The 12,441-nt window shown below is 43.7% G+C and overlaps 1 protein-coding gene across 3 annotated transcripts in view; it reads right to left on the reverse strand.

Annotated features, from left to right (window-relative positions):
- Positions 1-12,441, reverse strand: part of ZNF106 (zinc finger protein 106) — an 80,158-nt gene that overhangs the window by 13,490 nt on the left and 54,227 nt on the right. For all 3 annotated transcript variants that reach the window (XM_075927230.1, XM_075927229.1, XM_075927231.1), the window contains 5 exons: positions 8,931-9,065; positions 4,824-4,940; positions 3,712-3,903; positions 1,771-1,833; positions 579-698 (listed from right to left, as the gene is read on the reverse strand). In XM_075927230.1, the coding sequence (XP_075783345.1) occupies positions 579-698; positions 1,771-1,833; positions 3,712-3,903; positions 4,824-4,940; positions 8,931-9,065 (627 nt within the window). The remainder of the gene's footprint in view (positions 1-578; positions 699-1,770; positions 1,834-3,711; positions 3,904-4,823; positions 4,941-8,930; positions 9,066-12,441) is intronic.

Here is a 12,441-nt window from a genome sequence, read left to right on the forward strand (position 1 = left end):
GTTTACATAGACAAAGTACATGTCACTCGACCTTCACAAGAGAAGAAAACAAATTGTTCAGAATTATATGTAAAAACTTCATTGTCTTTTATAGTTAAAATGAGAGCAACAGAGAACCAGCCTGGCACATGCAAGTTGATTATCTACAACTCTACAGTTTATTAGTAAAGGAGAAGGATGAGAATTTTAAGTAGCAGAAGAGAGAGGGGCTGGAAGTTAGAAAGTAAAGATGATTAGTGTGGCCAAGTCTACTGAAGGAGGGTGGGGAGGAAGTAGCAGTTGTCTTAGGGCCAGTGATTCAAAAGAACCTGGGGCTCCCCCAGGCCCTTTAAATCACCACCAGAGTGCCGTGCACCATGCTCTGGATGCTGGCAGAAGGCTGGGGAGGCAGCACTGAGGGCTGGCTGCCTCCTGACCTGCCTATTATGGGAGCAGGGAGTTGGATGCCTCCCCACCTTGCCTGGGGGCCCGGCAATTCTCTTGGCCTCTCTGAATATGGTTTTTTACTCTGGATCTTTTGTAATGTATAAAAAATGGAATAGATAAATGATGTTCAACAAGATAACTTATTTTCTTACTTGCAGCTCATAAACACGGACGAATTTATCCAAGCAGGCAGTCACCATCACCTTCCCTAGGATGTTCACAACAGTCACAGCATGATTATGGCCTTTATAGATTCGTACCAACTCTCCTGTCTGTGCCAAGACAAGGAAGAAAGAACACCCATTAAATCATAAGAACGGCCATACTGAGTGAGACCAAAGGTCCATCTAGCCCATTATTCTATCTTTGACAGCAGCCAATGCCAGATGTCCCAGAGGAAATGAACAGAACAGGTAATTATCTAGTGATCCATTCCCTGCTCCTTCCCAGCTTCTGACTAACAGAGGCTAAGGACACTAGCCTGGCACATCGTGGTTATTAGCCATTGATGGGCCAATCCTTTGAACCCTGTTGATGTCCTGGCCTTCACAACATCCTCTGGCAAGGAGTTCCACCGGCTGACTGAATTGTGTGAAGAAACACTTCGTTTTTTTTAAACCTGCTGCCTAATAGTTTCCTTTGGAGACCCCCTAATTCTTGTGTTATGAGAAGGAGCAATTAGTACTTCTTTATCTACTTGCACAGCAGCAGCGAAACCCCCTCCCCAGGACCCAGGCCGGCAGGCACTGCTGGCCCTGCTCCCAGAGAAGCTTCACTGCGGACTCAAGACCTCAACATGGGTAACTGTTTAACCACTGAGATTTTCAGAGGTTACACGGTTGCCCTATTACATGATTTTTAACATCCCTAACCACAACCCCTGGTAAGGTTTTCCAATGGTTAATTATTCACTGTAGAAAACACACGCCTTATTTTAGTCTAAATTAGTCTAGCTTCTACTTTGAGCCACTGGATCTTGTAATACAGTTGTCTGCGACAGCGAAGAACTCTGTTCCATATGTAGATACTTACAGGCTGTGAGCAAGTCACCCCTTATCTATATTTAGCTTATCAAAGAGAAGGTTAACTCCTTGAATCTCTCATTATAAGGCATGTTTTCCAATCCACTGAATTTTTGTGGCTCTTCTCTAAACCCTCTCCAATTTTTCTATAGCTTGTGAATGAAAGGTGTGCTTTGAGTTCCCCAGACAATAAGGTACTATACAACACAGTGTAAAAGTCACCATATCCTCTTAGGCATGTAGACTTGCAAAGAAATTCTCATAGCTTTTATCAACTCAACAGTAAAAGCTATTTAGGGATTCAAAAGTTTGAATAACTTACATGTATATTGTGGGCATGGACAGATTGATCACTGGAGCCACTGAACACCAAATCGTTCACAACCTTTTTAAGAGGACAAAAATAACAGTTTTGACTTGCGTATCATTTAGCATGTGAGTGAAACCACAAGTGCACACTATGGGAATAAGGATCTGCTTAAAACAGCAATATAGTATTTCAAAAGGAATTATTGCCTTCACAAATACTTCCTCCTGTACTGTCTACCCTTCTAGTCTTTTAATCTTGTTTGCCCAAAAGGCAAACGGTGACATTTCTATACATTACATATATATCTCCACAAATATTAAAATTTTTATTTAAAAAGAACCAACCCATATACTGAACAAAGACAGTTGTATATTTGAGTCAAATAAAATGTTTATTTATCAGCTTTAATTGTAAAATCTATTGTTTTCTTTAGAAGTTGGGGACCAACAAAATCTATTATGAACAGGACAATGAAACTCACTCAGTACAACTACTTTAAGCATCAGATTGTTTAAGTAGCAAATGGGCTTCTGTGACAGGTCTGTACCCTTATGTTCATCCCTTTTATAAAGGATATCAATTTTGTACAAAATATGCCTTATGAGGCATCATTTGAAAATTCAATTTGCTGATAATTCTTGCCCTGGTAAAATGTGTATGACAACATTGTGTATGTAATGTTATAAGATTCTACTGTATATTAGAGACATATTCCAATATAAAGCCACAAATACAAAAAGGCAAACACTTCAGCCAGGTGTCAACAAGATCAAATGGATTACCACCTGCTCACATGACCATTCTTTGCAGGAAAAAGGATGTAAGCAAGAAATTTACAACTGAGTGTTCCCGTCTCCACTGACTTTGTCTCTTTAATCCCAGCTGGAGGTGATTTTCAAAGAAAGAGAAAACGGTAAGAAAGAGGAACAGATGCCCCAAGAGATTCCCCCCTTTCTGTCTGCCCGTGGCATAAGCAACACCTGAAGGACAAGGACAGTAACACGGAACTGGGGGAGGAATTGTTGCCAAGGGAAATCCAGCCAGAAAGACTGCTGAAGCATATGTGGTGAGAGACCTCTGCTTTGGATTCATTTATCCTGTTAAAAAGTAAAATGCAACTAACTTATTTTCTTGTAAAGATTTCTTACCTTTATGTCTAATTACTTGTAAATCGCTTAAAATGTATCTTTCAGTATATTAAGCTTGTTGTTGTTTTAGTTAAAGCAGATGCAGAAAACATGCACTATGCTTTATATTAGAGTGGGCACATTATTATTGATCATTAAAGGCATAAAAGAACTTGTACCATTTTTCCATATACTTGAAGTGGTGCAACACTATTAGGATGGATGCAGTTATACCAGTACAGCTATTCCCATATAGGAAAAATAATGAGCTACACCAATCCTTTTTTTTTTTTTAAATATAAAATCAGAGGGGTAGCTGTGGTAGTCTGTAACTGTAAAAAAAAAAAAAAAAAAATCACAAGCATTCTTGCAGCACCTTAGAGACTAATAAATTTATTAGTTCATGAGCTTTCACGGGTAAAACCCACTTCATCAGATGAGCTGGAGTGCAAATTACAGAATTTGGGGTATATATACACACACAACAGCAAAAGCAGTTACCTGGCAATTGTATGACCGGTGTTAATGAAGCTAATTAAGTCAGGGTGTAAGTGACTCATTCACAGCATTTTACGTGGAGATGTTAACAACAAAAGCGAGCAAACTGCCCTTTTAGTGCATTAACCAGTTAAGATCTTTATTCAAGATCTATTTATTAAGATAATCATTTACACTAGCCTAAGGCAGCTTTCCACTGGTATAATTCGCATCCATACTAGGATAAGAAATGATTCAGCATAAATATTTCCTTCGCAAAAGTCATATTTTTAACCAAAATTAGTTATACCAGTATAAACTTCATAGAGTTACTTCCCAAGGTACTTGCCTTCATACAGAGTATTGTTTTGCTATGACCTTCAAGAGTTCGGAGAAGCAGTCCATTTCGAGCATCCCGCACACTGATAGTACAGTCATAGGATCCTACTATCAACAACCTTCGTGCTCCTTCCTGAGCTGTGGCTAGACAGCTGACGGCTCTAGGGCCATGGCATTCAAAGGTATCAATTTGTTTATTGTTCTGTAAAATAAAGAAGTTAAAAGACTGAAAGGAATTTAGACCACCGAGTCCATTCTCCTTCCAGGGTACAATTGAGGTATATTTGATATTACTCTTGTACATACCTAAAACAGCCCAAGAGGTATAACTACCACTACTAATAGTGATGGAACACTATTTAAGATTAAAATATAATCTAAATATTTAAAGCAAATTCTTCGTTCACTCTGATATAAATTAGGAATACTTAAAGTATCATAACTGAGTTAGTTTTGAATAACAAATTTAGTCTCTTTCAAGTGAGTTGTGCTTACAATTTGACTGGTAGCAAGAAATGGCAATTCTTCACTAGTAGAAAAACAGAATTGCTAGATGAGGCATATGAACTTATATATTTCATTATTTAACTACCACAGATTATGAATTGTGTTTCTTCACGTTTAGTATGTGAGAATTCTGTGAAGATAATTTGAGTTTCTCTGGCATAATACTTCTGCTCGAGCCCTCTTTTTAGATCCCCTTGCAACATTCACTTATTTTGCTAGGATAGTTTTGAGCAGTAACCCTGGAGTCAATCTAAGCAAGTAAAGGGTTATGTTTGTATTTTTATTTAAAACACTGTGGCCTCATGATTAGCCATCTTCATGACCCGCAAAAGTTTAACCCAAGGGAGCCTTGCAGCAGGAAAGGGAATTCCTATGAGGATACAAGGGACAGATGGAAGGAGGAGAAGGGGAGAAAGTTCACTGAGGGACATATAAATATTTAAACAGAAAATGACTTAACTAATTTATATTAAAAAATCAGGTATGTATAGCAAGAAGATTCAAGAGACAAAAATGTAACTGAAAGCAGGAAATGGGTGGAGAGGAAAAAAAAGAATGGTATCTGCTAACCCTGTTTTGATAAGAGTTGACATGCCAGTTTTCAAATACACTAACCTTTATGGTGAAAGTGACCACATTGCCATTGGCCAGGCCTGCATACAGGATTCGCCATCTACTATGCAGACAGAGCACCCGGTCATCCAATTTAAATTGCTCCATGCGCTCTCTGGTCTGACAAGAAACACATTATTAAAGCTTTTGTTATTAATGGAAAAATTAGGGAACTATTTTTAGATAACTTGGAAAAGTTGAAATGTCATTTGTCTTGCCTATGCATTTGTGTTGGTTCTAATAGTTACAACTTTTAGTAAATACATAAACACACACATAAGCTAACAGTGTGAAGTAACTGTCAGAGGCTCCCCTAACAGGCTTAGTTAATTATTTAAATCCCCATGGGGGAGTGGCCAGCTGGTATCTTTTCTACAGATCAATGATCCAAAACAATTTCCTTCAAAATCAAGGAGCACCATCACCGTCAATTTCAACAGCACAGAACTTCCTTTCATTGATCTCTGGCACAGGTTAGGTTAAGCAGCTCTCTTCCAGCTTGCTCCTTTGCCTCTGGTGAGGCAACTTCCTTCCTCAGAACACTATTGACTCCCATGAGGAGAGCTGTATTGTCTATACTCCCACATGAAATGCACATTTAATAGAATACCAAGGAAGTCAGAAAAAAACAAAAACCAGAGTAATTTAACTCAGATGTACACTTTCAAGTAGGGATGTAAAATGTCAGTTAATTGAATAGTCGAGTACCCTCATGAATTCTTATCAGTTAGTAGACTACTATATAATCCCTGGGGGCAGGGCCGGCAGCTGTGCGGGGTGCCAGGCAGGAGCTAGTCCACAAGAGGAACCAGTTTAAAAAACAGCTCCTCTTGCGGTCTGGCTGCTTTTCGCCCTGTGCTGCTGCCTCTGATAAAGACGCAGGAGTGTGGGGTGTCAGCAGCCCCTTTCTGGGGGGGAAGGGAGTCTGAGCTTCCAGACCTTGTGCGAACCAGAACTGAGCCAGGCTGCCTGCCCACTCGGCTCCTAATACACTTTAAACGCAGAGACACAGCAGAGGTAGGTCCCGGACCTGGTATGAGCCAGGCTGGCTAGCCTGCTAAAAAGTTTACTGGTGGGGGGAGGGGGGGGGGGGAGGGGACAACAAACCCAGTGCCAGGTCTGTCCACATGTCTGTCTTAATGACACCACCATTGCAGGACCCAACCATATCAGCTATGCCATCAAAGGCTCATTCACATGCACATCTACTACAGGCAGTCCCCGGGTTACATACAAGATAGGGACTACAGGTTTGTTCTTAAGTTGAATTTGAATGTAAGTCGGAACTGGCTCCAGATTCAGCCGCTGCTGCTGAAACTGACCAGGGGCTGACTACAGGAAGCTGGAGGCAGAATTGCTCTGCCCCCAGCTTCCTGGCATCAGCCACTGATCAGTTTCAACAGCAGCTGAATCTCAGCCTGGGACAGAACAGCTGGGCTGCCAGGTAGGTCTCTGCAGGACCAACCCGGCAGCACCCCAGCTGCTCTACCCCAGGGTCCACAACAAAAGCCTGGTCTGCTGGGGGGGGGGGGGGTGCACTAGCTGCACCCCCCCCCCAGCAGACCAGGGACACGGGGAGCAAAGCCGCAGCGGCGGCAGAGTCCCGTGTCTCCCCGGCTTTGCCAGGGCAAAGCCTCAGAGGCGTGGGACCCCTCCGCCTCCCCGGCTTTGCTCCAGGTGTCCCTGGTCTGCTGGAGACGGTCCCCAGCAGACCAGGGACACCCGGAGCTGCTTTTCTCGCCCCGGAGGTCGAGGTGGCAGGACCGCTGTGCTCTGGGCGGTCCCGCTGCTTGCAAGCTCCGGGGCGAGAAAGCCCCGTTTGTAAGTGCGGAAGTCGGATCCGCGTAACTCGGGGACTGCCTGTAATGTAATATATGCCATGTGCCAACAAAGCCCCTCTGCCATGTACATCAGACAAACCAGACTGTCTCTTGGCAAAAAAATAAATGGATACAAATCAGACATTAAAAATGGCAACATAAAAAACCAGAAGGGGAGCACTTCAACCTTCCTGGACACAGTTTCTGACTTGCTAATTGCCATTCTCAGACAAAAAACCAGACTGCAATAAGAAACTGCTGAGCTGGAATTCATATGCAAATTTGATACCCTGAAACAAGGTTTAAAATAGACACATGGAATGGTTCTCACATTATAATAGGTAATTTCCCAATCAGGTACTCTCACCTTCTCATCATTGAGAGTGATAAGCCACAGTCACTCTGATTTAATTACCATTGATGTTATCCTCCTATCTCTGTATTCTTTCCTCTTTAGCATCTCAAGAAGTGAGTTGTATCTCACAAAAGCTTATGCCTTAATGTCCTAATAAATTTATTAGTCTTTAAAGTGCCCCTGGACTCCTTGTTTTTGCTGAAACAGACTAATGCAGCTACTCCTCTGAAACCTGACATCTCACAGTTCATTAGGGCAATAAACCGGACATCAAATAGTATCCTGCCCTTCTACAACATAAGATACTGATCTAACTACTGACATTTATATATGAAATCTGCCAGTTTAAGTGATTTGTAAAATTAATAATTGTCTCATTTTCCAAAGCCTGTACAATTAACACTCAATGCATCAGAGAACTTGATTTAAAAGAAAATACAAAAAGAGTATATTTTTAAAACTCAAAACATTTCTGAAGTAGTTTCTGCAACCATGTAGCACACCAAATATGTTAATATGGTAATATTTTTATTGGCACTTGTTTGGGATAATTTGAAATTACTAAGGGCACATCTATACAGTAAAACTCCATTGGTCCAGCATCCAATGCTCCTGCACTCCTGATGGTCCGGCACCATCGGGAACCCGGAAGTGCTCCGGGCAGCCAGACAATTGGAGCTGCTCTGCGCCCGACTTCCCGGATTCAGCCGCTGCTGAAACTGACCAGCAGCTGAATCAGGGAAGCCGGGCAGAGCAGCTACAGTGCTGCTGGGTTGGTCCCGTAGAGCTGCCCCTCGGGGCTGCGAGACCAACCTGGCAGCACCCCAGCTGCTCTTGGGGACACCTGGGGCAGAGCCTCAGCTGTTCTGCCCCAGGTGTCTCCGATTCAGCCGCTGCTGAAACTGACCAGCGGCTGATTCCGGGAAGCCGGGGGCACTGGTCAGATGCTGCTCTGTCCCAGGCGTCCCCAAGAGCAGCTGGGGTGCTGGCAGACTGGTCCCGTAGTGCCGCCCCTCGACGCTGCGGGACCAACCCGGCAGCACCCCAGCTGCTCTATCCCAGGCATCCCCAAGAGCAGCTGGGGTGCTGCTGGATTGATCTCGCAGCACCGAGGGGAGGTGCTACCGGACCAACCTGGCAGCACTCCAGCTGCTTTGCCCCAGGCGTCCCGGATTCAGCCACTGCTGAAACTGACCAGCAGCAGCTGAATCGGGGACGCCTGGGGCAGAGCCGGACTATCAGAAGGGGGGGCTACGACGGGTCTGGAGTGGCATCCCCCCCACCGCACCCCAGACTCCTCATAGCCCCCTCTTCCGATAGTTCGGCATATTTTATAATCCAGCACCTCCTGGGTCTTAAAGATGCCAGATTATCGTAAGTTTACTGTACTTACGACTGAAGCTCCAGAGGTCGATCTTCTTTCGTTCGATTTAGTAGGTCTAGTATAGACCCTTAAAATTGAACACAGAGGACAGCTCCTGACCCTGACAGCATCTGATACTCCTCCTTCTGCAAGAAGTAAGGGAAGATGACTGGAGCACATGCTCCCGTCAGCCTCCCGCTGTGTGGACACTGCCACGTCTTGGCTTAAGGTAAGCCAATTCCAGCAATGCATTTTGAGTAACTGGAGTTGCATACCTTAAGTCAACCTACCTGATCTAGTATAGACTTGGTCTTTGACTCATATTATTCACATTTTTGTATCACAACACATACACTCTGTTTAAGACACACAACCGGGAATCAGAAGTAACTTAGTTATATTTCTGCTTCCACTGTGACTTGGGGCAGGTCACTTTCTTTCATCATAGAATGAAGATACCATCTACCTCATGGGGATTTGAAAGATTTGATTCATTTATGTTTGAAAAGTCCTTTGAGATTCTCCTGGAAATGTGCAAAGTTTAACTCATTAAATACCACGTTTATGAGTACCTTAATATTGTAGCAGTTGATTGTGTGGTCACTAGAGCCAGTGTAGAGGGCTACATTCTTCCCATTTGTTTGAGTAACCAGGAGACAGTTCACTTTGGAAGTATGTCCTTCAAAGATACCCACACATTTCCTGTTCTAAAAGCAGAGCACAAAAAGTTTGTTAATGTATTGACTACAATAGAGATTAATTTTCTTCCTTTTCTTAATGTTTACATAGATATATACATACTCTCAGATCCCAAAGCCACAGAACTCTGTGACTAACTGATGCTAGCTGGCAGGTGGCATGGGATGCATAAGCAATTTTCTGGGTATGGTAGATCACCATAGAATGTCATGTGAAATTCCTACTGAAAGCCTGAATCACACCAATCATCATGAATTTTGCACATGCAGATAATATGTGAGAAGATACCTAGATATATTGGAAGTTATGTTCTGTAAGTCTAGGGGTAAAAGCAGGTCACCCAGAGCTGGCATAACTTCTTCTGGTGCAATCTGTCTGAAGGTATCAGATGCTTATATTCCTGACTGCCATCTTACACCGGAAGTATATTTGGATACTGAATAAAATGCTAATGAAGAGAGTGTAGGGATTTCAAGAGAAGTTAACAGGAGGAGGTAAACAGCAAGGGATAGAACCTTGTATTCAGGTTAAAAAACAAAACAAAAATGAACGGGTCCAATATTTTTTTGCGCGCAGAAAGATGTCCTGGCATCTTTCATCTGCGAAGACAAGCTGACAGTGGGTTTGAGCTCACAAAAGGAGGGCCTCGGGCATTCAAGCTGAAAAATTTGATAATGCCTTTGGATAAATAGCACCGCATGTAACAAGAGAATATCTTATTAAATATGTTTAGGCGGTCGGCTGCATGTTATGATTCAGTGTTGACTTCAAGTCGTCATTGTCAAGTCCGAGTCTCAAGTTCCTAAAGTCACTTTCGAGTCAAGTCCCAAGTCTTAATTTAAAAAAAAGTCAAGTCACTTTTGTACAAGCCATTAATATCGGCATGTTCGGACAATTTTTTCACCAAGTCAAATTAACAAAATTAGCAAGTCTCAAGTCACAAATAATGAACCCGAGTCAAGTCTCAGGTCGAGTCACCTAGGCTTAAGTCGGACTCGAGTTCAAGTCGTGGGACTTGAGTCAACAGCTGTTATGATTTTATATGTAGCCCCAGGGGTCCATTAACCCTACTTGCTTCTTCTCCAATCCCTACTTATTTTAGTTTTCACTAGAATCTAAGTGAGGGGTAAGAAGTGGAACTGTTATTTAGATAGCAACTGGTAAATTGGAGTGTACTGTTCCTTTGTCCAGTGATTAGGGGTCTGAACACTCAAGGTGGACACAGTTTGCAATGTATATATTGCTAAACTCCAAAAGAATGGCAAAGCCTGTCTCAGCTGAGAGGAGAATGCTTGTGCTGTCTGCTGCTTGGAGAGTTGGGGAACTGACTCTGACAGGACAACACAAGGTTTCTTCATGCTCAGGGCAGGCTGTAACAAGATGCCTCAAAACTTAGGTACCCTTCAGAGAACCTCACACCACCACCCCTGTACACATTTCCTGCTAGCATGATGTTTATTTCAGAAAAAGAAAGAGGTCATGAGGAACACCAGATTTTTATCTAGAATTCAAAATTAACAATACACTCTTGTAATTTTTTCCCCCAAAGACATATTAGTACACTTGCATAATCTATACTGTAAAAGCACTACACGTTGAAACTCTGTAGTCCTAAACTCTTTGGTCTGGCAACATCCGTGGTCCGGCATGATTTTAATTAGCTTGATGTCCACTTATCTACGGTGTGGGCCAAGTTTCCCACGGTTCCATAAAGTTTGTTTAAAGCCACCAGTCTTAGCTCTCAGTGTTCTGTGCTCTTAGAAGACATTTAGGGGTAAATTAGAGCTAACTAAGAGCCCAGTAAGCAGCATAAGTGTTGATAATGCTGCTAGACAATATTGACCTCCTGTGGTTTAGCAAATTATCTGGTTCAGCACTACTCAAGTCCTGAGGGTGCCAGACTAGAGAGGTTCAATCTCTACAAGGTTAAAAAGAAATCTAGAAAGGCAGCACAAACTAGAACAGTGGTTATCGACTAGGGGTATGCATTCCCCTGGGGCAACACAGAGGTATTCTAAGGGGTATACCAACTCATCCATTTTTAGTGCTTGTCAACTTAGAGGCCACAACCCCAAGTACAGTAAAACCCTTGTTATCCAGCACTTTATTAACCAGAAAACTTGGTTAACCAGCATTGCCCACAGCCACAATACCGTCACATCTTCAGGCACACAGGCCTGGTTTGGTTTACCAAGATTGGCTTAACAATGTTTTATTTAAGAAACACTAATCATCTTCAACTTTAAACAGAAATGTGAGACCAACTGCCTCACACTACAAAATTACCAATATTAAAAACTTGAGTTTTACTATTATTGTCTATTGGTTTTTCCTAGGTTGATGGGACCCTCAGATAAACGGAATTTTTAGACAACCGGAACGCCCTAATCCCTGAGCGTGCTGGATAACACAGGTTTTACTGTACTTGGGAAAGGTTGAGAACCATTGTTCCAAGAGCACACAGCACCAGGAAAACCGAAGTTTAGTCCCCATTCTTGTAAATCACTTTGAGGCCTATGAATGAAAAAGAACTATTACCAAGTACAGTAGACTTCCGATAATCCGGCACCTTTGGAACCCAGGTGGTGCTGGATTATCAGAAATGCCGGACTATCAGGAGGTACTCTGGCAGGGGCGGATCTCGTAGGAGGGGAACAGTGCCGCAAGGAGAGGGGCAGGGGAGGGGGCGGGGGTGTGCCAAACCCTCCCTCCTGCTGCAGGGAGGCAAAGCCTGCAAGCGGCAGAACAAGAAGGAAGGGAGAGGCAGGCAGCTGTTTCAAGAAGTTCTAATCAATTACACTGCCCCGGCAACAGACTCACAATCTACCTTTCCTCTACTGCCTGGAGGGATGGGGGAAGGTAGGGGGTCGGCGGGCAGGGGGATGCTGAACCCTCCCTCCTGTTTCAGGGAGGCAAAGCCTGCGAGCGGCGGAAGGGGAGAGGCGGCGAGAGGCAGGCAGCCGCATTCAGGAAGTTCTAATCAGTTACACTTACTCCGGCTGGATTCACAGCCGACAGGCTCTCAATCTACCTTTCCTCTCTACTGCCTGGAGGAGGGGGGACAGGGGAAGGTAGGGGCTATCCCGTCTACTGGTAAAAGCAGCAGGGACAGGGAGGGGAGATGATCTCTTGTGAGTTTCAGCAGCAGCCTATCACCTGCGGATCTACCCGTTTTCCCCCCCCCCACACACACACTCCAGGCAGTAGAGAGGAAAGGTAGATTGCGAGCCTGTTGCCGGGGCAGTGTAATTGATTAGAACTTCTTGAAACAGCTGCCTGCCTCTCCCTCCCTCTCTTGCTCTGCCGCTTGCAGGCTTTGCCTCCCTGCAGCAGGAGGGAGGGTTTGGCACCCCCCCGCCCCTCCCCAACCAACCATTACCTTCC

Source organism: Pelodiscus sinensis, chromosome 4, assembly GCF_049634645.1.
Source record: "Pelodiscus sinensis isolate JC-2024 chromosome 4, ASM4963464v1, whole genome shotgun sequence".
NCBI lineage: Eukaryota > Metazoa > Chordata > Testudines > Trionychidae > Pelodiscus > Pelodiscus sinensis.